The 27589-nt window shown below is 35.5% G+C and overlaps 2 protein-coding genes across 3 annotated transcripts in view; one reads left to right on the forward strand and one right to left on the reverse strand.

Moving 5' to 3' along the window:
- The window catches only part of LOC127963262 (E3 ubiquitin-protein ligase DTX1), a 45872-nt gene extending 29171 nt beyond the window's left edge, over positions 1-16701 (reverse strand). Inside the window, exons 1-2 of the mRNA XM_052563070.1 lie at positions 16514-16701; positions 14700-15412 (exon numbers count right to left, since the gene is read on the reverse strand). Coding sequence (XP_052419030.1) covers positions 14700-15177 — 478 coding nt within the window. The 5' untranslated portion in view covers positions 15178-15412; positions 16514-16701. The remainder of the gene's footprint in view (positions 1-14699; positions 15413-16513) is intronic.
- A 3397-nt stretch (positions 16702-20098) lies between these two features.
- Positions 20099-27297, forward strand: LOC127963084 (uncharacterized). Of its 2 annotated transcripts, none has more exons than XM_052562748.1 (8): positions 20099-20209; positions 22488-22575; positions 22671-22712; positions 23710-23744; positions 23936-24005; positions 24792-25082; positions 25315-25437; positions 26513-27297. In XM_052562748.1, the coding sequence occupies exons 2-8, from the start codon at positions 22530-22532 to the stop codon at positions 26557-26559; spliced, it is 654 nt and encodes a 217-aa protein (XP_052418708.1). In that variant the 5' UTR covers positions 20099-20209; positions 22488-22529; the 3' UTR covers positions 26560-27297. The 2 variants fall into 2 exon arrangements, with proteins under 2 accessions (XP_052418708.1, XP_052418707.1); XM_052562747.1 differs by lacking the exon at positions 20099-20209 and adding an exon at positions 22280-22311.
- The last annotated feature ends 292 nt before the right edge of the window (positions 27298-27589 follow it).

Genomic DNA, 27589 nt, shown 5'->3' on the forward strand with positions numbered 1-27589 from the left:
GTGTCTGATGTTTAGTTTCTGGTGTGTTCTGAATCAACCAATGACGTGAGTTTGGAGGCGGGGCTATCTGTGTGCCTGACGAATAGAAGATGAGGGGAGGAGCACAAGGAAACCTGTTTGGAAACAATAATATATTTTTTTACAATAGAGAGTGCAGAAATTAATTAGCGGCTCCAACGTAAACTAGTATTCAAAAGTTTAGAGTTTTAATGTTTTTGAAATTAGTCTCTTCTGCTCATCAAGGCAGCATTTATTTGATTAGAAATGCTGAGAAAATGTTAAATATTATTAGAATCTAAAATAGCTTATTTCTATGTGAATCTCTGTTAAAATGTAATTTTTTTCTGTGATGCACAGCGGTATTTTCACCATCATTCCTCCAGTCTTCAGTGTCACATGATCTTCAGAAATCAGAATAATATATGATTTACTGCTCAAGAAACATTTCTGATTATTATCAATGATGAACACAGTTGTGCTGCCCAGTAAAATCTTATGCAACACTATAAATGTCTTTATTATCACTTTTTTTTTCAATTAAATGCATCCTTTATGGATAAAAGTTTTAATTTCTATAAAAAGACCCCAAACTTTTGTTTTCTGGGAAACTGCTCTCTTCACGTTACCTGTTCACACAGTCACACTCGTAAGTTTCACTCTCAGTAAGAATACACAGGTATGAGAATCTATGCACGTAAATGTCCTAAAAAAAAAACACTTATACAACACAAACCTGTATTCAGAGAAGACACTCACACATTCGTGACCACACACCACACACACCAGTTTCCCACGGTCAAAGCAGATCTGTGAAATTCTTAACATGCCAACTATACGTCTCTGTGATTGGCTGTGATGTTTCGGTTTACCTCACTCACACAAAACACGATCAATCATCAACCATCTACAGACACCTTTGGCTATATATACACATTACTTTGTGTGTATATATATATATATATATATATATATATATATATATATAAAGTTGTGCCATTTTACAAAAGGGTTGCTTAAAAAAATAACATTACTTTGTGTATTTGGAGTAGGGATGTCAACGATTAATCGATGATCGATTAATTGTCGATAAGAGATGCAATCGATTAAGGCTATCGATGGTCGGTTAACCGATTCAATGTTGGGCTGCGTGCGGCTCATGCGCACTCAACACGTGCGAGCGGCTGTGAGTGACGGTGACGATATATAAAAGCATCATCATTCATTCACAATGTACAAATTAAGCTTTTAATGTGATTTAAACTTTAAAGTACATTAAAATAGAAACAACATAAAAGTTCTTCAACATTAAATGCAATAGAAATGTAGTTACTAATCATTTCATCAGATAACTGTTTTATATCGTGCGCTTTGCAGGGCTGCGGGACACAGTGCAGGACAGGTAGTCTATTCATTCCTACAACTTGTTAATTCATTCCTACGAATTATTAATGTGGCAATTGTCCATGTTTCATTAATTTTGTTCCCTAAATAACCCATGATTTAAATGAAATAAGGGAACAAATTAATAAATCGAACGAATTCTTAATTCATGAAATCTTTAATTTCCCTTCCCATGTTTACCACAGTAAGAGATGCGAAAACAGTTATTAAAAGCGAAAGATAATAAAATAAACCTGGGAAATTAGAGGGTTAGACTATGAAGATTTAGGAAAAGAAACGATGCCTAAATATACTGAATTTGTGGAAATTCGTGACCAACCGGCAAACCAGAACAAAGCCGCGTAAATGAAGACTATGGGGTCCAAAAGCATGGTCGCGATCTAACATTTTCCAGTTAACCTATTATTCCTCTAATAAACAAAGCTTTTATACCACACTTGTCATAATCAGATCTTATCATTTCTAAATAAATAATTGCTGGATTCAAAACAGCGATTAATAGGCGCTGTGACCGACACATTCCTGGAGCATTCACTGCTGTCACTAAACGGTGACGCCGAGCATCGTTCACAAGTTTCTGCATGGACCTGACTAGGGCACAGGTTCTAAGCCCTGGGACAAAATGGGATGCTTTAAGGAAAATTTATAGCCTACTAAGTAATAGGCCCAACATAAAAATAACAATTTGTTTTCATGTTTTTTTTTTTTTTTTAATAGGCTATGCGAAATATATCCGACTTAAATAGGCTAATTAAGATTAACGGATTTAAAACAGAAGTGTGGGCGCTCCATAAGTTCACAAAAAAAAAAAAAGGATGACAACGCATTCTGTTTGTTTGCTTTATTTTACAAGAGCACAAATCTTCTGTTTTTATTGTGAGTGTTCACAAATGAAAGTAAACACTTTTGCGGAAAATATATATATATTTTTAATGTCTCAGCTGTTTCGATCGCCCCGGAGCCTGCTGCACACGTATATTCTAGCGATTCAAACTTACATCGCAGTCTGTTCATTATCAAAATAAAATGTCAACTAAACATTAAAAGGTTACACTGGTCAGTTTAAATAGACCGTAGTATACCGGTCCACTCTGCTGTTATGCCAAGGACGTTTTTGCTCATATGAAGAGGATCATCTTTCCCGTCTATATGCGAATGCGTGTTAAGTACAAGCCTAGTTTACATTATAAATAATAGTTTAACATTCAAATACATTGCGAATATGGAAACATTTCGATTTGTGCCGAATGAGACATGAGCAATAACCTCCAAATAAATCTAGCCAAAGCCACGCTCGCTCATCCTCGTCTGCACGCATGCACTGTCACGATCTAATGCGCTGTATGCCGGATTTTTAAAAATCTGACATTTTCTAGGACAGAATCCAGCAGGATCAAATTAATGTGAGCAACTGTGTTTTGGTGCAGCAGCGCCGATGTAGTTCACTTAATGTGCAGCGCAGTCACACGCGCTCCACATTTCGGATAATTTTATACAATAATGTCAGTTGAAAACATTGCAATTGTGCTTTAAAATACAACAACGAGCACCACAAAACCATTTAAAGAGGCGCGTTCAGCGTTCTCCGTGCGGGATTGGAAACTGTCAACAAAGTAAAATGACCTCAAAAGTATGGCGCGCTCTCTTCATTTTATCAAATGATCATAATCGCATCTATTCATTTTATAATCCTGCTACTAGCATTTTATTCAGACTAAAACCTCTTTAATTCAAGTGAGAAAGCGTTTTGTGTGTGTGTGTGGATTTTGCACATCCTGTCATACCGCTGACTGCGTGCCTGCAATAGACGCATTTTGCAGTATTATGGTTAACGATTAATCGATTAATTGATCGTTAATTTAAACGACGATCGATCATGGAAATAATCGAAATTTGACATCCCTAATTTGGAGTAATAAAAAGTGTTTATGCGGTTTAAGGTTAAAAAATATTATTTTCCACATACTGTACATCATTGTTTGTCCTCTATGCCCCGCCTTCTGAAACGCACCGATTTTTACGAAGCTCATCGGTCTGAAAAGCGAGGTGTGCTCTGATTGGCCAGCTTTCTAGTGCATTGTGATTGGCTGAAAACCTGTGTGCATTCGCTCAAACTGATTCGCTGAAATCAAAACAGGAACGATAATAGGTGAACGCCAGCCAATGAGATTGTTGTTTGTGCATTAGCTCCGCCCACTACCAGAGAAGCTGGCCGTTCTTTAAAGCTGAAGAATTCCAAAGGAACTCTGTTATTTTGACAGGAATATACAACAATGAATATCGTTTACATGTAGTGCATCAATTCTACATGTTATGTAAGACTTTTGCTCACTTTCTCTCACTTCACACTAGAGTTTATGATAGCCAAATACACAAAGACAGATGCGCTGTGCATACATTGAGATGAAATGAAAAATTGCACAGATCACTTGACAGAGAGTGAAACTCTGAAATGCTCAGGCAGAGTTTTTGGCAAATGAAAACATATCTGTGCTAAACTATACTTTGCCTACAATTCACAAACTGGTGAATAAAATCAGAAAATATATAAGCTGTTGGTTATTATAACACATTTTTTAGTCGACCAGAGTGAAGATTTAGTTGCATGTGCAAGTGATTTACAAGCAATAGAGAGTTGCCTGACCCCTCACTTCTAGAAACACTTCCCATTTACTTGACAACAGCAAGAAGCACAAAAAGTAGTCAGAAGCAGTCAACCAGCTGCATTGGCACTGGACTGTATTGGCTCTTGGCCAGAGCTCACAGCCAATCAGAGATCACATAGCCAAATTAATATTCATGACCCAAGAGTGGCTGGCCAACCAGGGACCAAATGCTATTATGATTGAATTAGAGTCACAAAAAATTAGTCACACTAATTTCAATATGTTTGTCATTGAATATTATTTTATTGCATTTGTTATGAAATATAAGTAAATTACTCAATTCATCTCTGCCACAGTTTATTGACAATCATAAAAGTCATGACATCATGGATTGTCAGGTCAGTTTATAATGATTTTCGGTGATTTGAGTGACAGCGATTGTCCTGATATTAAAAACAATTATGCAAATTAGCAGCTATGTGACACCTACTGCAATTACGATCTCGTTATCAAGCAAAATATCTAGCCTATTTTTAGTTTTTTTTTTTTAGCTGTTTCCTTTTCAAAACATTTTTATTTTTTCCATCCTATTTGTAATCTGATTTGCTTTTTTTATTTTTTTGCTTTTTTTTTTTTTTGGGAAAAGTGATTTTAATAACTGAGAATTATAAAGATTCTTCTTTTTTAAGAATTATAAAGGTCAACATGTTTTCTTAAAATATGCTGAATAAGAAATGAGATCCCAATCCAAAATATTTAAAAATGCTGGATCTTTTTTTTTTTTTTTTTTTTTTTTACAAATGCTTTAAATGCTTGAGCAATAGAGCAATTTAAAAATACATTTTTTGAAATTAACCCTTTTTATTTTATGGATAGTTTTTCTCTTAATGTGGACTCCTCACTTGAGGTGCTATATACTGTTTGTTTATCCATCTTGGACTCAGTAGCCCCACTTCGTCAAAAAGTTAAAATTTAGATCCGAGCCTTGGCTGAATGATGTGACTCGTGCACTGAGGATAACCTGTAGAAAATTTGAACGAAAATGGAAAAAAGATAAGTCACAGGTATCTTTTAAAATGTTACGGGAGTCTCAAGATAACTATCAGAATACCGTACAGATGGCTAAGAGGAATAACTTTGCTGAAGTAATTACAAAAAAAACGTAGATAGTCGCAAGTTTTATTTAATATAGTAAATTCTGTTTTTAATCCAAAGTTAGATGTGCTATTCCATCTGCCATCCATTACTTGTGAGACTTTTTTGGATTATTTTGTCCAAAAGTTATCTGACATTAAAACTACAATCAAACCTAGTTTGTTTGATCCTTCTGTTGTTCGGCCACCGTTTGTTACTTTTGACCATTTTGAAATGATCTCTTTGCAGTCACTAGCTGAGGTAATTTGATGATAGCTAAGGAAGCATTTGATGTTCTTGGCACAGTATTTTAATCATTATAAACAATAGTCTTTTAACTGGAGTTGTTCCTAAACATTTTAAATACGCTCTTGTCCAGCCCCTTTTGAAAAAACCTCATTTGGACCCTGCTGTTGTATCAAATTTCCGGTCGATGTCGAAGTTACCTTTTTCGTTGAAGGTTTTGGAGAAGGTTATTTTGAATCAAATAAATAGCTTTTTGATTCAGAACAATATCTTTGAAGTTTTACAGTCAGGTTTTAGGGCTTTTCACAGTACTGAGTCTGCCTTGATCAGGGTTTTAAATGACTTACTGACTGCAGTCGACTCAGGGTCTTCAGCAGTTCTTGTTTTACTAGACCTTAGCACTGCGTTTGATACGATTGACCATGACATTTTACTCTCATGTCTAGAAAATTAAGTAGGAATTCAAGGTACAGCGCTTGCATGGTTCAAGTCTTTTCTTTCAAATAGAACTTTTTTAGTAAATATTGGTCGAGATCGTTCACAACCTGCTTCTCTGCTCAGTGGGGTTCCACAGGGGTCCATTCTGGGCCCGATCTTGTTTTCCTTGTATTTGCTACCCCTTGGGTCAATTTTTAGCAAGCATGGAATCCCCTTTCACTTTTATGCAGATGATATGCAAATGTATCTCCCTCTGAAAAAGAACAGCAAGAACCAAATAGAGTTGTTGCGTAATTGTATACATGACATTAAATCATGGTTATCTTTAAATTTTTTAAAACTAAATGAAGAGAAAACTGAAGTCGTGTGGTTTGGAGTTCCAAATGATCTTGATGATCTGGGTGATTTAGCCCCCTTTTGTAAGCCATTAGTCCGAAATTTTGGTGTTCTTTTCGACATTGATCTCAGGTTTGAGAGAGAAATTTATTCTATCGTTAAATCTTGTTTCTATCATTTGAGATTAATAGCGAAAGTGAAACCATTTCTGTCCAATCGTGATCTCGAAAAGCTCATTCATGCATTTATATTTAGAAGACTAGATTACTGCAATGCGCTATATGTCGGCATAAATAAGTCACTGATTAAACGCTTACAACTAGTTCAAAACGCCGCCGCGAGACTTTTGACGGGTACTCGTAAGCGAGACCGCATTACCCCAGTATTGAGCTCTTTAAATTGGCTACAGATTGACTACAGAATAAATCTTTAAAAAAAAAAATTTCTCATAAATCACTGCATGGTATGGCTCTGTTGTACCTGGCAAATCTTATTAAGAAATACGAACAAAAACGGTTCTTGGAACATACATTTACTGTTTTTAAACATAAGCTTAATATAAAGAATACCTCCTAGCTCTAACATTCAATGGGGTGTAGTAGTTGCATTATCAAACTGAGGGGTTTATTTCATGTTTTTATGATTGTTTATGTGTTTTTACAGCACTTTGTTCAATGACAAGTTGTGTCAAAGTGCTTAATAAATAAAGGATAAAGGATAAAGGATTTTAATATTTTAACATTTTTATTATAATAATACTAATAATAATAATGTAGTATGACAGACAAGCTTAAAGTTAAAAGAAAAAATATGTAAATTAACAAATAAATTATTCCTTTCAGACCGAAACTGATTTACAGCAAAAAAAAAAAATTAAATAAGAGAAAAATATTAATTAATTTGAGATATAATAATAATAATCAGATTTCCTACAGTTATTACCGTTATGCAGCCTATCGTCTATATGTTAGCCTACATGTTGTGTGAGTGTGTGTGTGTGTGTGTGTGTGTGTGTGTGTGTGTGTGTGTGTGTATATATATATATATATATATATATATATATATATATATACACACACACACACATACATATTATTGATTGGCTGATATTTAACATTAATTTTAATATTGATTTAACATTGACTGGCTGATCCTGCATGCCCTTCACTACTGCATATTTCTGGCCTGCTGTAAAGTACACACTTCACACCAGTCAACTGAACAAAACAAATGATTGCAGAGTCACTTTTCAAATCTGTGAGACGTGTAAGAGAAGACGTCAACAGAGCTGCAGAAAACCACAGGCTCTCTCCTGAGACAAACAGATCAATTCAGTCTGGCCAGAGATCAAACCCCATTCCTCCAACACACACACTCACATCCTGCACTGCAATTCACACACACACGCACACACACACACACACACACACACACACACGCGCACACACACACACACACACACACACACACACACACACACACACACACACACACACACACAGAGCAGTCATTCCTTATCAGAGATGTGATGAAACCTCTAACAGTGATTAATAAAGTTGAAAAAAAAAACTAATAATAATGAGAAATCTCTAACAACTACATAAAAACATGCTAAAAAACCCATCTTAGAAAGCCTATATCAACACCCTGGCAACCAGTCACAACACTCACATCAAACTATTTTCCAAATGTACTGCATCCCACATGAAATAAGGCTGAGGAAACCATGATTTCTGGTCTTGTTATTTTCTCTGCGGGGCTGAGTGATGTCAGTATGACCTTAGTGACCAGCTGCAGTTTACTAGACTCAGTCCCATACTGCATACTTACTGCACACGAGGAAACCTCAGAGAAAATCACTCATATCCAGGCAGTAAGGGAGGGACACCAGCACCACACACACACACAGACAAATCTCAGAACTCTAGTCTATTAAGAGAGCTCCATCTGGAAGAACCAGGACAGCTAAAATAAGCATGCATACATACATATAATCCAGAATATTACACAAGCGCTCCAAACCATTACACACACACAAACACATGTGGGCCTTTAAAGGCTATATACAGTACACTCTCAGAAAAAAAGGTACAAAAGCTGTCACTGGGGCAGTATTGTTTCTAAAAGCACTATTATGTACCATTTTAAATAATACAATATTAACACTTTCGGTACAAATATGCACCGTTAAGGTCTTTATAAGCACTCTTTAAGGCTAAATAAGGTCCAAAGGGTTTTCTTTTTAAAGGGTCCTGTCCCAGTTACAACTTTTGTACCTTTTTATCTGAGAGTGTAGCTACAATTAGTCTAAAAGAACTGATTTTACTCATAACTAGGCCTGAAACTGACATTATTTGTACATTTAATATGATTAACCGGAGCCTTTCTTTTTTTACTGACAAAATACACAAATTCCACGTGTTGCCCAATGCTGTCCTTCAAACAGACTTGCCAGCTGAACGCTATAAGTATACTATATGGTGAATATATCTATAGCTTTGCTGCACATTATGTGCAAAAAGAGATATAAAGCAAAGGTTAAATGGAGAGTTTAACGGACAAAGGCATTTAAAAAATTGAGATTATAATGTAAATGATAAAGAAAAACACAAACTCATTGTTAATAGATGAGAGGAACACACACATTCACTCAGATTTTAAACCCTAAATTTAAGATCCAATAACAGATGTTTCAGCAAAATGAATATTTTTGCGCTGCATATTAATTTCCCCCTCTGTAGTGCATTCAGTCTTTCTGAAACACTGCCGTTCTTTCAGTAAATTCAGTTTAATGCTGACTGTCATGCAAAATAGAAACACATGCATGCAACACATCTGCACATCACATCTAAGGTCTAGTTTGAAGTTTAAAATAATGCATTTGCATTTTTGGGCAAATATATATAAATATATATTTATGCAGACATAACGTTATTCAGTGGTATAATATGACACAACTGGTGGAAGATTTCAATTGTGGGCAGATGCGACTAATCGATAATGACATCCATTGTCAAGGATTTTCATTATCGATTATTATCAATTAGTAGTTGCAGCCCTACTCATAACTAAATTTTGACAACTTTCGATATGCATCTCTATATTTATAAAATTTCAAGTACAACCCAAATCTATTCTACACACACCTCTAAATAGTCTGAATCGGCCATGTTTTACAGCTCCAGAAAACTGCTTTCTGTGTAGAAGAATATTTGCTTTCAGAGTGGACTTTGAGCTTTGTAAACTTGCAGATCTTTTTATGCAAAAAAAAAAAAAAACAGCAACATTACACACTAACTAAAGATGAAAAATAGAAAAGGCATAAATGGCTTGCCATAGTGTTGTATTGTTTTTAGATGATGCTCATTAAAATGACTTCTGACCAACTACCATAGAAAGAAAAACCTTCTGCATGGATAGAATTGTGAAAACTCCCAAAAGGAAGGTTCTGTCAGATTTAGCTCATGTCTGGGGATAATTTATGTCCCACAAGTATTACTGCAGTACAGTGAGTAAACCCACACACACACACACACACACACACACAGAGTCATCTGGAAGCTGGTGGAGCCGTAAAACCACAGAATCAGGGGTCATCATACAATGAGAGACGTTGATTTCTCATTTTAGGTTTAGCCTGGTTTTACGGATTACCCAGAAGGCCAAAAAATCCAGAAGCGCCTTAAAGAGTTTCTCTTTTAAATTCACAGAGGAAGTACTTCCATTTAAACAACCTTCCTGCTGAAAAGTGCAGTTTTGAACAGTTTTTTGAAAATTCTGATTTTGAAAAATCTTTAAAGATGAAAGCAAAAAATATATAAAGTCTCATTAAAAAAAATATTAATATCAACATTAAATCAAGAAACATTTATTTACGGAGGTAATAAGTCTTTTTTGGATTGAATAAACTTAATTCAAAGGTAAAAGATTTGTTTTTCTTAGATTTTTTAACTGTTTAACTTTCTAAGATTTTTTAACTGTTTAACTTTCTTAGATTTTTTAACTGTTTTAGGAATTTAAGAAGTCACTTTTTTTCTTTCTTTAAAAAAAAATACTAATCATATGTGATTTTGCTTTTTAATTGTCAAGTATCTTGATTGAAGAATGTTTAGATAATTTATTGAAAAATAAGACTAAAATACACTTTTGCTGTGTAATATTGGGGTTTCAAAGCAACCAGCATCCAGGTCACATGACAGCAACATCAAAGCTATGCGTGCCATCTTTATAGCACTCTCTCTTTGATCTAGTTTGATACAGGAATGTTTACTCAACCAGTGAACGTTTGAGGTCGGGACTACTGTTTGTTTGACCAAACTCTGAAGGAAAACATGAATTTTGAAATACTTTTAAGTGATGTAACTGCCACAGAAATGGACATTTTCACACTCAAAAGTGAACAAAAACATGCGCCAAAATAACACGAAGCTCGGTTTTCCATGGAGCATCCCATGTGTCCTAATTTAACCCTGAACTGTTCTACTTTAGGTCATTTGTTCTCTCATGAGGGAAAACAGTGGCCTGCGGCAATGGCATCATACGAAGAGAGAGCCCTAGGGACACACCGATCTGTGTGTGTGTGTGTGTGTGTGTGTGTGTGGAGAGAGTCTTCAGAGAGTAGCTGCTTTTGGTAGGAACTGCACAGATTTTCCAAACAGTCCAAAAACCCTCAAGCGGCCTATGTTCATCTAGTTGACTTCAAATGCAACATAGCACAAACATACACATGCATTCATGCATGATCACACGAGTGCGTCTCTCAAACGATCCGTTCAGTTTCTCCTCTGATGCACTTTTGCTGAACGTTTAACCTTTTCAAGGTGTGCTTTTGACAAGTGGGAACTGTAGTAAGTGGTTATATAGCGGTCTCCACATTAACTGTGCTCAAGCCCTCTTGGGAAGTTCCTATTTACAAGTTGGGATGTCGTAATTATGATATCAGATGTGAGTCACTTTAATCAGAAGAAGATGGCAATGCAACATTTCTACAAAAAAATCTGAAAATATATTTTTTTGTAGAGTACGTCTTCAAAATGATTAATAAAGAATGTTTTTGCCTTTTTATGCATTTATTCCATATCTTAAAGTGCTATAAATTTAATTATTATATAAAAGCTTAAAAAAGCTAGTTAAGGTCAAAGTAAAGATCAAAGTTTATTTATATAGGACCCAGGGGCGGATCTAGAAAAATATTGATGGGGTGGCAAGAAGGGGGAAGGAATTTTTTAGGGGTGGCAACATATGGCAGACGTATATATACTGAATTTAGTCACAGTTATCACAGTTTGATGATAAATAGTATATGTGCACACTACAAAAGGACTCAGGCTATCATTTACAAACTTAATCTCATGCAATCAATGTCTTGCATTTGATACGGTTCATATAAGGAGTAAGTAACCATACCCCATAAGCACCACACACTCACTAATGCATACAGTATGCATCCACATTATAAAAGGTTCAGTGTTATCAATATGCCAGTTTATTATAAGAAACACAAGACTTTAACAGCCAATGACATTTACAGATGGGGAGACTCAACTGATTTTCTACAGTTTAGTGTTAATCAGCATCTAACTCAACCAGTCAAGAGCTACATTTAACCTTAGATGTTATATGAATATGGTCCCTGAAGCAGAGGTTTTATTAGCTGATAATAATAATAAATAATTAAGCATTATAGGCACAAATACAAATGTACTTTTAGAAATTGTTTTGAAAAATATGGTGTTATTGTTTTGGCAAACTTAAAATATTAAAACTTCTATGAAAACTGTGATATTCCTTTAAAATAATGTTTTAGTATATCTTTAAAATATATTTTACTAAGCAATTTCTTACATAATTTCTTTGAGTTAGACCAAACTTTTATTTTGGTGGGTTGTAACCAGAGTTTCTGTGTTTTTTAAATTAACTAATATTATTAGCTAATAGGAAGTATAGCATATCAAGTATGCTAATGCTTGAAGTATAGCATACTCCTCTGTGCAATAGTCCTATATTTCTGTTTAAATTTCTTCAAGTTATACCGAAATTTTATTTTGACAAGTTGTTGTAAAGACATTGCCGTTTCTGTCAGTCAGTGTATACGATACGAATGAATGACGATAGTTTTATCAAATGAAATGGTGAAATCCTCACTGATGTGCACATGTGTAGCATACATCATGCATCAATATAGTGAAGAGCTGAAAACACCACGCGTGCTTCAGTGTGTATGTGTGTGTGTGTGTGTGTGTGTGGTAGAGCACACATTCCCAGAGACGTGTATAACAACACCTTAAGGGTTCCCATAAGCAGGATTTATTGTTTTGCCCCCCTTCCTCAAATATGATGATGGGGAAAAAAACCTACTATAGAGGTGAAAAAATAACTTTAATTAAATAAAAAACGAAATGAATAAATTGTATTATTTACAGATCACAATTGTAGCTCTCGACATTTACCTGTGGCTATAACTTTATTATGACTCTTATTTATTTTATAGTCTCAAGCATTCAGAAATCATGCAAAAAGGAAACTAAGCAAGTAAGGTTTGTGATATGCATGTTTTTTTTGTTGAAGAAATTACTTTGTAAATTATTAAAGTTTGGGGATCGCAAATCATTTGAATCAGTTCGGGAGTTCGGAGCGGGTTCGCGAATCATTTGAGTCAGTTCGGGAGTTCAAAGCGGACTCGCGAATCATTTGAGTCAGTTTGGGGATTGCGAATCATTTGAATCAGTTCGGGAGTTCGTAGCGGGATCGCGAATCATTTGAGTCAGTTATGGGGATCGCGAGTCATTTGAGTCAGTTTGGGAGTTTGGAGCGGGATCGCGAATCATTTGAGTCAGTTCGGGAGTTCAAAGCGGGTTCGCGAATCATTTGAGTCAGTTCGGTAGTTCGTAGCGGGGTCGCGAATCATTTGAGTCAGTTATGGGGATCGCAAATCATTTGAGTCAGTTTGGGAGTTCGGAGCGGGTTCGCGAATCATTTGAATCAGTTTGAGAGGTCGGAGCGGCTTCGCGGATCATTTGAATCAATTTGAGAGTTCAAAGCGGGTTCGCGAATCATTTGAGTCAGTTTTGGGATCGCAAATCATTTGAATCAGTTCGGGAGTTCGGAGCGGGTTCGCGAATCATTTGAGTCAGTTCGAGAGTTCAAAGCGGATTCGAGAATCATTTGAGTCAGTTTGGGGATTACGAATCATTTGAATCAGTTCGGGAGTTCGGAACGGGATCACGAATCACGAATCACGAAAGATTCATGCTTGTAAATTTTAAAATTGGTCATAACCTTTAATTCGTTGCTGCCAACTTGGCAGCAGGGGTAGATCCACCCCTGATAGGAACTTAAAAGAACACGAATGTTGACCAAAGTGCTGTCGAGCTGAGCAAAAAACACACATAGTAAAACAGAACATGACAAGGAATAAATCCAATAACTTAACAGAATAAAAAACAAAAACTTTAATAAAAAACTAACCTGGTACATCAAAACCCCTAGCATTAAAGAGAGGCATACAAAGTAAAACCAAGTTATGAGTAAACCTGAGGAAAAAAAAAAGGTAGGTTTTAATTGATGCTTTAAAATCGCTTAATGTAGGAGAAGCTTTAGTCGTAAAGGGAAGTGTTCCAATGTTTTGGAGCATATTCTGAAAAAAGACCTGTCTCCTTTTGTTTTCAAACGAGATTACGGGACATTTATGTGAAATTTGTGGTGCTGCAGTTTAGTTGCATGTATAAAAAAGATGCACAATAATTACAATAAAATATGCATAATGATTCAATTTTAACAATAACTGACAAACATTCAAAAACATAGGTTAATCGATTGTCCATGATAATTCAACTTTTTTTTAAATAATCATGTTAAATAGCAAAACTTTTATGTGAAAAACCACATTACCCATGATGCTGTGCAGAAAACTCCTCTAATCAAACAGTCTCATAAAGTGCAAGAGAGATCTTTAGCTCCGCCCACTCCCATTAAAGGCTGTGTAATCAAGCCAATCAGAAAATATTACAACCACAAACAAAACTTTAAATAAACAGTTTTATTTTTTCTTTGATCATATTAAATTCAACTATATAATTCACAATGCTTCATGGGATTGTAGTTAATTCCCTCATTTAACCAGTGGTTCAGTTCACAGACTTGTACCTTTGCCTTTTTTTTCTACTGTTTTTTAAATGTTCATGGGAAAAATTTATTTAAATGCCCATGGGAAGAATAATTTGGGAACTGCAGCACCACTAAAAAAAGTGGGCAGGCACTAATGCAGTCTATTAGTGATAGGTTCTTTATTTAGAAGGCGGGGCTTATTCTATGTTGCAATTTCTCCCATTCATAGTAAAAGCAGGCTGTTTTAGTATTCCTTAAGACTTTGCTTGAATGCACTTGAAATTATAATCACGAACTTCCCGAGAAGGCTTGAATGCACCGAAATTTGTAGAGGCTTTCGTGTGCATTCAACGTGACTTGAAATTTCCAATTTTCACATTTCACAATTCAAATCCACTTTACATAAGTAAACAGCATGCCTCTGTGACTCACCTGTGTCTTGTCTGAACTGATGCATGGACTGCAGGTCTATGACGTATGGCGTGAGCTGCGGATCCACCTGCCCCAGTATGACTGTCCCTCGTGCGTCTCCCTTCAGGATGTTTTCGATGTGATGGCAAACAGCTGCACCGTATGGCCTCCAGCGGCCGTGTTCATTCAACCATTCCCAAACCACCACCCTAGCCATGCTCTGAGACGAGTATCCGCCTCGCAGCGACAACAGAACCCCAGATCCGGGTCGAGCCATTTGATTCAACTCCACACCAACAGCAAACACAATAGACTTTGTCCCAATATACACAGGGGAAAACCGTTCCAAGAGAATGTTCCTATTGAAAACACATCGTGAAGATCCAAAACTCACAACGAGCACACAAACTGCAGAAGTCAATGCACATCCTCCAGCAAAACGAATTAGACGCTGCTGTTCACATGAGGGATCCGCTGCTGTAATTGAGTTTGCCCACATAAACTCGATTAGTCTCTAGTATTCCAGCTCTGGAAGTAATCATGCTATCCGAAGTAACCCCTCCTCAGCAGAATAATCCACAATAGATGATCTGAGACGGAGTCCAGTCACTGCTAGTGATGCTCAGATAATCCTACAGTCCTGAAGTCCAGTTTTCTGCTCTAGACTCAGTTGAAGGAGAACACGCTGCTCTTGGACAGGACTGCCAGGTTTTGCATCCAAAAGATTTGCAATGCTATTGTGTACGAAATAAAACAGACAGAAAAAGAGAGTGAAAATCAGGCCAAAAAAAAAAATATGATCAAACTTCATTTTTTGGAGGTCCTATCATTAATTAATTTATCATTGGCTGCTGTGATCTTTCATCAGGGGTGTTCAATATAGTTTTTTTTTCTTCACATTTTTATTTTGCAGTAACATCATTTACATTAAACTCTATGATTGCTTTATATTGCAATATTACATTAATAAAATTATTTTAAATTAAATCTTATTCATATAATACATTTTTTTAGTACATTTTAAAATTATGCATTATGAAACATCTGCATGCTTGTCAATAATTTTTTTTACCATTTTAAATGCTTTTACACATTAATTATAAAGTCATATATTAAGTGGCTTAGCACTTTTTTTAAAAAACAATAGTTTTACAGGAATTGTTTTCATTGCAATTTGACTTTTGTCATCAGTAGATAATACTGTGAACTGCATGCATGCATGCTATACTGAAAACACACATATGCATACAGAGCGAGAGAGAGAGAGAGAGAGAGATCCCTCTCCTCCTGGTACCCAAGAGCCCTTTAACAACCCTTAAGGAAAGATCCTGTATCAGTGATCAATAACTGCAGACCTCTCGTGATTTACATGATAAACTCATCATAAATCCAGTGTTCTTCTAAGAGCAACCCAATCCCGATTGAATCGCATGTGGCCTCGAATCTGCTCAATTATAAGACAGTTTTCTAGCCAAACATCTGTCTGAGGTCCGTGTGAACGTGCATGCACAAATGATCTCGTTCTTCTCCGTATGGGCTCCAGCTCCTCGTCTCCTCCGGGTTTGATCATCAGAATCTCATCAGCGCATCACACCGAAGCAAACGGGACGATTTAACGCGTGAATTCATTCCTAGATTATGAAATCGGGGAATATGCGCGATTACTGATCTCTAGGAATAAACGGGACGCACTTGAGCCGTGGTGAATTCATTAATCCAGGCTCATTCTGAACACAACATCTCACATGCAAAGGAAATTCGTGTTATTACCCTTCATGTAGAGCGTGTTTTACATCAGCACAGACGCAGAAATGAGGAAAAAAGGAATCAGTCACCTGTGATGTGAAGCGTCTCCGCAGAACCGAGGTCTGATCCAGAATAACAGACGAGAAAATAAGAGACTGGATCAGCGAAGTGTTTCTAGATCACATTCCCGACGCTAAACGAGCAGAAGAGAGACGGAATCCACCGTCTTCTGCTGTCTATGAGCGCGATTGGCTGTTGATCATGGTGTGCGCATCCTCCGCCGCGCGACTGTTGCGTGTGTGTGTGTGTGTGTGTGTGTGTGTGTGTGTGTGTGTGTGTGTGTGTGTGTGTGTGTGTGTGTGTGTGTGTGGCTCTGTTTACCTCAGCCTGGAAAGAAGTCGCAGTTTCAGCATGAGAAAATCAGATTTTCCTTCCAGATGACTACCACCGCTCAGAAATCCCATTCAGAGAAGTGTACAGTCATAGAAATATAAGATATATAGGCTAATGTGTAATAAATTACAAAGCATCACAAAAAATAATGCATTACAAAACATTATTAAAACAAAAGTGATAATAATACATAATTTGAGAAATTTACAATAAGTTTCATACAGTACAGTACATTTAACATTAGTTAACTATATATTAGAAAACATGAATATTGCATCTATTGCACTCAATGCATAAAAAAAAAATCAAATTATAAATGCTGTAAACATCATCTTTTGATAACAAATGAGAAAGTATTTAAAAGAGTTATTTTTTATAATTAAATCATTATAATTTTAAGCAATATGACAAGCAGGAGATCAACGGAAGTATTCAGAACAACATCATGCTTGTTTGTGTGATATTGCATTATATTAGAAGTTGTAAATGGTCACTGGTTAAGAAGATAGTTTACTTTTCTGTCAAAAATGGCTGGTTAGTTTCAATATTTCTTCTGCACCAATGAAAATGCCGAAGCATCAAGCTTTGTGTCTGAAAGCCGGTCTGAAACAGCGCATGTGAGTTGTTTTCCATGTTCCACTCCCAGGTAAGAGAAACACTGACGTCTCTCGCTCTGCTTGCGTTCAGCATCGCTCACACACTGATCTGAATCACTGTAAGCACAGATGAGTGAAGAGATACCAACAGAGAAACATCCCAGTGCTGTTATACTGGACCCTCCTCCTCTGAGGAGCTTCAAGACTCATTTAAAAGTCATTATGATAGCAACAGGACGTTATGTTTGTATGGATGTCAATGGTGAAGATGCATCATGCTAACGGTCAGCATTAGATATATTACTGGAGTATGCTGTGAAAGAAAATGTTAAAATGTATATATTTTATATATAGATTGGTGTTTTTTTGATGAAAGTATATCAAGCAAGCAATCAATCAATCCAGGGATTAATAAAAAAAAAATCTTATTTTTTTAATACGACATATAAAATATAACATTATTACAATTTCAAGCATTATTTAGCAGCTGTACAGTAAGTCTTAATGTAATTTCTAATTCCTTTGAGCTTCAGCATAACACAAGTTTTATAGCTCGACGAAATGATGATACTGTATATGATATAAGTGATCTTCCATTCAGATATAACACACACACATCAGAGCATTGCATGATTTTTGTAAACTGAATCAGTCAATTGACTTCACCATCAAAAATCATAATAATTTTCATTCTTAAATGGACACTGATATTAAAAATCTTTACATTTTTAACTGAGCATTCAGTGATCAAATTAAATGTTTTTTTTTTTTATATAAAAAATATAACACTTTTATATATTTATATAACACTAAAACTACAATAGAATTACAGGCATCAGCCATGGTTTAGATTTGATTGCTTCATCCACTAGCTGAAGTTTTTAGGGTGAACACAGTGAGTCACAGCGTCCTCTAGTGTCTGAAGAGGTTTAATGTACTTCTAAACCACAGATGCTTTAATGTGCCTGATGACAATAAACACATCTTTGGGTGTGCGAAATACCTTACAACTCTGTACATTTAATTACAGTATTACAGCATTACTAAACACTCATTTCTGACTATTCACTTCCTGACTGTACCATTGAAACACTTTTTGTGAAGCTGCTTTGAAACAGTATGCTTCTGAAACGAGCTGTACAAATAAATCTGAATCAAAGCACATTTATTAGTACTTTCAGCAATATACAGTATACTGGTCTGACTCAGACACGTGTGTTGGTGCTGTTGTTGTCTTTTGTAAGAAATAAATACATCATTTTTTACTTCAAAACATTGCTTTTGGGTACTGTACGTGTGTGTGTGTGTGTGTGTGTGTGTGTGTGTGCCAAGTATTTGCCTAATTAAACTTGTGGGACTCTATACTTTTTATTTTGATTTGTTTAGTACATACTGTATATAGCCTACACTGCATTTACAAACGGCATGAATAATGCTATGAGATTAATATATTTATATATAATAGATATAAATATAAAAACTGGAATATAAAAATAGAATGACACTTTTGAATGTGAAAAAAATAATTCAATCCATTCTTTCAAAACAAATGATTCAGGAAAGAAGGGAGAAAATTTGTTTTTATGAAAGGATCAGGGAATCATTGACTCAACAGATTTTATTTTATTTTTTTTTTTTTATTGGTCTTATGAAGTATTTTAATTTACTGAGATCTGAAACGGTGGGTTTTTGTTAAATGTGAGCCAAAATCATCACAATTAAAGAAGACTTAAACTACTTCAGTCTGTGTGCAATTAATTTATTTAATACACGAGTTTCACAATTGAGTTAAATTACTGAAATTAACTTTTCCACGACAGTCTAATTAATTGAGATGCACCTGTATATTGTACTATTGACCATTCTGAGAGAGCTGGGGGAACCAATGCATTTGTGAGAGATGTTTTCCCACATTTTCTCTCAGTGAGATGTGAAACAGATGTCTGTATGTCAACGCACTGTCTGTCTCAGTGTCTGATGTTCTGCAATTCTTGCTTAGTGGCAAAACTTAAATGTAAACTATTCAGGTCATGAATATGATGTTTTAACTGACTGAAGTTATGATTACTGACTTTATATTTTCGAATGTGTATTTTCAATAATCCCTGCCCGGGTTGATAGACTTATCGTGACGTAATCGCGAATGTCGTCATTGCGTCTGGGCGTAAAAGAACCGATGAACCGGTTCATTGAAACGAACTGTCCGAAAGAACCGGTTCGCGGAACAGAACAGAACAGATTTCGCATCACTGTGTTGTGTTCTTCTAGCTGTGGGTGGGTATGTATATGCTCCATTGTCTCAATTTAGTTATATATATATAATCGATTAAAAGGCAAGTTGAGATTTTAAGTATTTGATGTTTATGATTTAGTTAGGATACTATTTTGACCGATTTATTTAATAAGTTTTTTTTTTTTTTTTTTTTTTTTTTTTACATTTTATTTAGGTCACCTGCATCAACACACATACACGCTAAAAGGGTGATTTATGTCAATTTACATGGATGTCTTTTTGTATGTTTTTATTTGTTATTAACATTTCTATATGTAAAGTGTGGTCGCGTGTTGCGGTGTTGTTAATGCTGTTATGAGGGCAATGTTGTTGTTGTTGTTGGGACACAATTTCAGGAAATCTCACACTCATCCAGGCTACACAGAAAAAAAGGGCATAAATCGCACCTTTCGGAGTAGGGGAGAGCGGGGTCTAAAGTAGCTAACGTGGGAGAGCTGAGAAATATCACGTGATTTCGTCATCGTTTCACGTTATGTCCGTAAAGCTGTTTTCGAGGACAGAAGGTAAATTATTGAAGCGGTCATTTTTTCTAATTAGTTGTGTTGTTTTTCTTGTCTCGTGTCATAGTGATGATCAGTCTACAGGTTATTAGTGCTTTAACACATGCATTTTCAGAGTTTTTCAGTATAAAAGTAAATCGGGTTTAAATGTCAGGAGTTTCTGTCGGGATGAAAGTAACAATTGTCCCGCTACAGTGACCAGAAGTATTTATTTTGTTCAGGTACATGTGAATTTCTGTGTCATGTATCGCTTATTAAAAATGTTTGTCATATTATACCAAAATAATAATGTTTAGCTTGAGTGTCAGACAGACAGAGGTCTGTTTTTATCCAGAAGTTTATGAGAGGTCGTTTCTGGACATAGAGGAACATCTGTCTCTGGGCAGCTGCTACTGTACCTCGCATTTACTTTGGGTATATTTAGGCTTTAGCCATACCTTAGCGTTTACACCTCCACCTATGAATTTGCAGTGTTTCCAGATGTTTTAATGCACATTTTGAATGTATGCATAAAAACAACTGGATGGAAACATAGTGGCTACTGTTACATTGTTTAGAGTTTATATTATGCCAATGTAATTACATTTTTATATTGTTCATTCTGTTGAAAAAATGTTTTAGAAAAATACATTGAAGTTGACAATAAAAAAAAATATTTTAAACAATTCAAGTTTGTACAATTGGGTTTTGAGACATTTGATGAAACTTAAATTTAAAAAGAAAATATGTAACAATGTGCAACTTATGTTCGAAGTGAAATTATACTGAAGTCTTTCTACATTTCTACACCACCTGGTATTGATAGACCACACTTATGAGATACTGGCCACAGCAGAAATATATCTCTGTATACAACATTATCTTTTAAAATGATGTTTTTCTGACAAATGGTACTTTCATGGTGCTCTCCCCTACATCTTTGTGTTTTTTTTTTGTTTGTTTTTTTTACCCCTAGTAGGAACATATTAGTACATTCGAGCAGTATTTAATACCCTTAAGGTAGTAAATTGTAGGCCTACCTACAAAGATGTCCTTTGGAACGAAGATGTCCTATTAAGGGTCCTGTTCCAGTGACAAGCTATTGTACCCAAAATGTGAAATTTTGGTCCCTTTTTTCCTGTATATAGCCAATGCATTCGGAACAATTTCGGAAACCAGTCAACCCTATTATCTGTATAGCTATCACATAAAAACTCTGGCGGTGCAAGCACTGATTATAATAAGAACTTCTTGCCACCTGTCACTCAAGTGGCCACACCCTTAATTATGTAGCACTTTAAGGCTTAATATAATTTAAACGGATGAGTTATTAAAAAAAATAACTCTGGCGCTGCTGACTCACAGTCTGAAAGTATGTTTTCATATTTAAAGGATATGCCACTGATGATTCAAACGTGTTTCAAACAAATGTGTTGAGAAGTGTAGAGAAGAGCTTGTTGTTTGTCGTTTCTCCGATACCAAATTCAGACATGGTTTTATTATTACGCTGCGTGATACTCAACGCAACACGTAAAAAAAAAAAGTATGTCATTATAATAAGTAATTATGTCCCCACTGGATGCAACAAATGCGTCATTTTATAGCGTTTCCTTAGATCATGAAATCTGAGCGAAATGACACGCAGGTATACTATGCGTACACAATCATCACACCTAGTGGTGTTCCCATACGGTGATGTCACCACAACATCTCGTTCCCTATTCAGGGAACCGTGGTTACTTCACGAGTTCACCCTTACATCTAATCTGAAGGCAAATAGTAGGCATATTTTGGCGTGCTGTCCTGGGGGAGGGGTCCGGGCCCGGAGCATAGCCCGAACCCCAATAACTCCCCCATCCCTAATTTGGGATAAATAGATTAGAAGTGAGGAGTTGGGGTGGAGGAGGGTTGCCGAAAAACTGTCGTGGGACAGGAGTTAGGAAGACTGGATATATAATATATACGCTTGCGTGCTATTTAAGATGATTAGATAAACGAGATGCACCTGTGCCAAATTGGATGATTATCTGATCGTGCTTCTCCCGAACTTTGTTAATAAAACCACATATATGTAACTGAGATGCTTTTTTGCGTGTTTCAGAAAGGGGGGCATAGAGGAGAAACATGTAATGTTTTGTGAACCTTAACCCACATAAGCACATTTAATTACACCAAATACACAAGATAAAGTTTTTTAACAACATCTTATGATCCGTTTAAACACAGCCGGATTTTGGAAACCCAGCAGTAATGTTTATGAAGTGTAATGTTAATGTTTGAGAGACACTTCTGCTTTTCACAGAGTGAAAGACTCAGAAAGCTGTAGTCTCTGATCTGTGACAGCATGAACCAGCTTTATATCCTTTTATTGGTCCTTTGGTCAGCTTTCAGTAAGTGGATTCTGTTTGTTTGCCTCAGATTTTGTGTTTATCTACTATATGTATAGAGTGGATAGGATTCAGTGTGATTTGTTATTTTTGTTTAGATCTGTCTGATGCGGGGGACCCAGATGAACTTACAACACAAGGTGCGTCATTAAATATAACAATTTTCAGTTCAAGTTTATTTGTATAGTGCTTTTCATGATATAAACTGTTTTAAAGTGCTTTCTCTCCAACAGTGAGTTCACACACACACACAGCAGTCCTAAATGTCTGCGGCTCCTGTCAATGACTTTTATTTCAAAGAGCAGTTGTATTATGAAGATACTGTTCTGATGGCTACAGGAAGGTTTTGATCACCACTGTGTTCAGTCTGGACCTATAGGGACAGATAACATTCCTAAATGTCCAGATCTAAGCGGTTTCGCTGCTTTGTTTGGATGCAACAACTCAGTGAGATAAACTGGTGCAAGATTATGTGACGATTAACCAAAATTATTTTTTTATTTTTTACAATTATACAGGTAGCCACTGCTGAGATATCAAAGCAAGGGAGATGTGCTGAAAATCAAGCTTGCTGTTCAAAAGCTTGGCTCCTTTTTTTTTTTTTTTTTTACCATTTGCAACTCAATTGATCTTATAACAAAGTGAATTGCTATAGTCTAAACATTGACAAAAATTGACAAATGCATATTTTTTTGTTTATAAATAAAAATGCTTTAATTTGGCCAGGTGATGAAGATGAAGAAAACTTAAGCTTGTCAAACTTTAAGCCATCAATGTGGAAACCTAGACTTTTTACATTTAAGACCGCAATTTTTTGTGTGTGTACGGCTAAATTAAAATCTAATGCTCCCTTAATTGTTTTGATAATACTGAATTAACTTTACAGAAGAGTATTGCAGTTAAAAAACAAATATATGCTACATACTTAGAGGGAATACATAGACATAATGACTTCAAATGAATCATGTAATTAAGAGCAGAAGATGTGAAGGCACCTGTTGTATCCATTAACAGAGTCATCTTTTTCTTCGATGGAAACCCAGAAAACCCAGGATCTCACCCACTGAAAATCACTTACATTAAAACTTCAGTTTTCTATATTTTATAATTGTCATTTGTCATCTTTGATTTATCTAGATCCATGGCAGAGGATGAGCGACATATTTTTTATAGTAAGTTTTATTTATTTATTTTGGAATAATTATTGTATATTTTAGCAAATGATTCTATAGTATAAAAAATATACTGTAAAGAAAATATAAATATAATATGTCTGTCTTCTTTTAGTCCTGGTTTAGATCTGGTATACAAAAATAAATTTACATTTTTCTATAATAACTTTTTTTGTGCCTTTGTTGGACAGGGGGATGGAGATGAATTTGAATATCTAGATGAAAATGTTTGGGGAAGTAGGTTTGATGAATATAACACCAGTAAGTAAGATCTAATTAGATTTTCTGCCTTCTTTTTAAACGATTCTCTAAATTAGGGCTGGGCGATTAAACCATAACAATAATTAAAATTGTAACAGGTTTGATATAATGCTTATGTGCCAAAGCAGAATGAAACCGTGTTAATGGCGTCACATGAACTAATTATCAGCAGATGTTCACTCACTGATCCACAAGCAGCACTGAGATCCAGAGAGAAGCGCTTCAATTCAGAGAACAACACAAATGTCTCAGTCATTTAGTTTTAAACCATATAAAACAGATTTGAAACAATATTACCCATTAGAACATTCAGAAACATTTTAATAATATAATCAAACACAAAATACAGAAGAAAAGATCTGTTTCTTCGGTTTCAACACAACTTTAATGTTAACATCTGTCTGAGATGCAGATGATGTCTTGTACACAGTCACTAGATTGTGCTGCTGTGTTGTCTGAAGCAATACATTCATGAAATAAACAGAATTTGACATTTAAGCATTTTGCAGTTTAACTAATTGTTTTTTAGGCCATTTCACAATTCTCAGGTGGGAAAATACAGAAATGTTTAAATGCTGAACGATCATGTTAATAAACCAGAACTCTAGAATTAATTTAGGAATTTAATTCAAACATTCCTATTGATACATGGTTATTGATTATTGAAGTGTTTATACTGTCATAAATATTTGTAATACAATAAGACCGGTGATTAAATGTGTGCAGCGTTTACTAAAATATACAGTCCGTGTTAATATTGATTAATGTTGATGTGCTGTATTTCAGATGTTCCAGAGCCCAACATCACAGTGTACCAACAGACAGAGGACAGAGAGGAAGTGATCGTGCTGTGCAAGTTTGGAAGGACATACGGAGGGCAGTCTATTGAGCTGACAGTGAAGAGTGAACTGAAGCACACCATAAAACCACTGCGATTCTGTCCTTCATATTCTTCAGAAATGCGTGTGTTTCTGGTCACTGTGCGTCCACCTGCTTCCTTCACCTGTGTTCAAGAGATTTATTCTGATCTAGATGTCAGGAACCTGCGCACCCAGACGTACAATTACAGTTTATCGGGTAAACACATCTCTGCAAGACCATTTAGATGATATTTCTGTCTAAATCATACAATATTGCTAAATGTTTACATTTTCCTCTCTTTCACCCTCATCTGATGTCTAGTTTGCTTAATTAGGCATTTATAAATAGAGACTAATAATAGAGCTGATCACTGGAGTGTGTGTATGAGAATATATTTCAGTGCACACAAGCCTAACCATATTTTAACTGATATTGTATTTCCCTGCAGTCTCAGATCATCGTGAAGAAGGAGCATCTTTATTATACATCTGCTTTTCCTCCTTCATTGCTGTTGGTCTCTTCATCATGACTGCAGCAGTGATTGTGATCAACATCAGGAGCAAAACTAAAGGTGTGTGTTTCACCAGTTACTCACTCATTTATAGCAGCGATGAATGTTATGAAAGGTCTGACCAAAACCTAAACCTGAAAATAAATGCACAGAAAATGCTTCGTAATGTATTTAAATTAATTATTGGCTCAATCATCCTTAAAGGGGTCAGATGATGTTCATAAAAAGATGTTCCACATACTGTACATTATTGTTTCTCCTCTATGCCCTTCTGAAACGCACAATGAGACTAAAACATTAAAACCCATTGCAAACAAGGTATTTGTTGCTTCCAGTGGGGACATAATTACTGATTATAAACACTTACACTGTGTTTTTACCAAGCAGAAACCTCCTGCTCTCTCTCAAGAAGCCCATACGGAAGTGACTTAAACTGTAATTCAAAACCATCTTGCACACTTCAGTGCACTTTGAATGGAACATATATATTTGCTTTGAACTGGAATCATGTGGAATATCCCATGATGTCCTCTTCGCAGAGCACTTACATTTTTTAGGGGGTTGTGGATGCGTCTTAACTTTCATAAAGACTATCTCTTTGGATTTCATACTTTAGTCTTTGCAACTTTACAGATCTTCTTTATGCACCAAGAGCTTGTAATACTCCAAAGAGAAAGGAAAAATTTTAATCGCATCATATGACTTCTTTAAATCTGGCTGCAAAAAATGCCTTTCAGGAAGCTCAAAGAATGAGATGTAGGCTTTTCTGAGCTGTGGATGATTGTAAATAAACTTTTTAAAGAACCAAAACTTTTCTCTTCCTCAATCGTGCTGATGATGACGGTTGTGGCACATTACACAGTTGCTCAATATATAGTGAATAGTATTCTGTGTGTGTATGTGTCTAAATCTTACTCCAGTTATTAATGAGAAATGCATTTTGATACATGATATTATTTCTAGTAGTTATACATATTTGTGCTTGATGTGATGATAATCTGATGATGTGTCCTGACTGATGATTTTGGGGTCAGGATTAGATTTGGATCAGACTTGAGCTTCAGTAGTTTAACAGCACACAGAAACTAACACTGAACTCTTTGTACACTTGTTGTATTTTTATTTTTTTTTACAGACACCAACTCCACAGCAGTTACTGACAATGACTACGTGGAAGCATAAAAAAAACCTTTCAGAAAAAAACAGAACAGGCCTGAAAAAAAAATATATATATATATATATATATATATATATATATATATATATATAAGTAGCATATATATACTTACCTGCCATTAACCCACTAAAATAAAAGCTTGCCGATTTAAAATGTGAAAATGCTGAAAATTAATTAAACAAAAAGTAAATTAGCCTTTTTTTAATAACCAGTTTTTATTTTAAAAATATATAGTATTTCAGTAAATATAATCACACTTTATTATTTTGTTTATTATTTTATTTTTAAATAACTGTAAATAATTCCAATTACAATTATGGATGCCACAATTACATAATCATTCAAAGTGGCAGTTAATCGTTCAAAGTATATGTTATGTTGTGATTTTTCTTTCTACATGTAATCTTGAGGGGTTTTCCATTGGTTTAGTTTTAGTAGGCATATAACATTATAATACCATTCATATTTTTACTTTTTTTATCATTTAAAGAAGAGTTTATTTAGGTTTTTTAAGAACCTTAATGTTGTGGATTAGATTAAAAAGATAATTTTGGCGTGTGGGGCGGGGCCGAGAGCCGTTGGAAATGAGCGACACCTGCTCGATCCAGGAGATGGAAGGATATAGAACAGGAGCGACGACAGTGAAGGACGAGAGAGGACCAGGCCTGGATTTTATTTGTGTTTGGTTTTTGTTTGTGCTGTTTTGTGCTTATTTTATTATTAAAGCTGTCATTTTGATTGTCTGCTGGTTCCTGCCTCCTTCTTCCCGTGATTATGGATTTTTTTTTGCGTTACAATAATATTCATTATTATAAATGCCAAAATGTCAATCCCAAAAATGTACAGAGTAAACACAGCCTTGAAGCCTTTTCACACGGAGCGTGAAATTCTGTGAAAAAGTTTGCCGCGATGATGCTTTTGATCAATTGCGATCATTTGCGGCGTAAAAAAGCAAAGGTTTTATTGTATTTTTTGTCCTGTGTGTAGGTTTTTTTTCCTCTTTGATCCGTGATGAAATGGGTTATCCAATGAGAT

This window comes from Carassius gibelio, chromosome B8 (genome assembly GCF_023724105.1).
Source record: "Carassius gibelio isolate Cgi1373 ecotype wild population from Czech Republic chromosome B8, carGib1.2-hapl.c, whole genome shotgun sequence".
NCBI lineage: Eukaryota > Metazoa > Chordata > Actinopteri > Cypriniformes > Cyprinidae > Carassius > Carassius gibelio.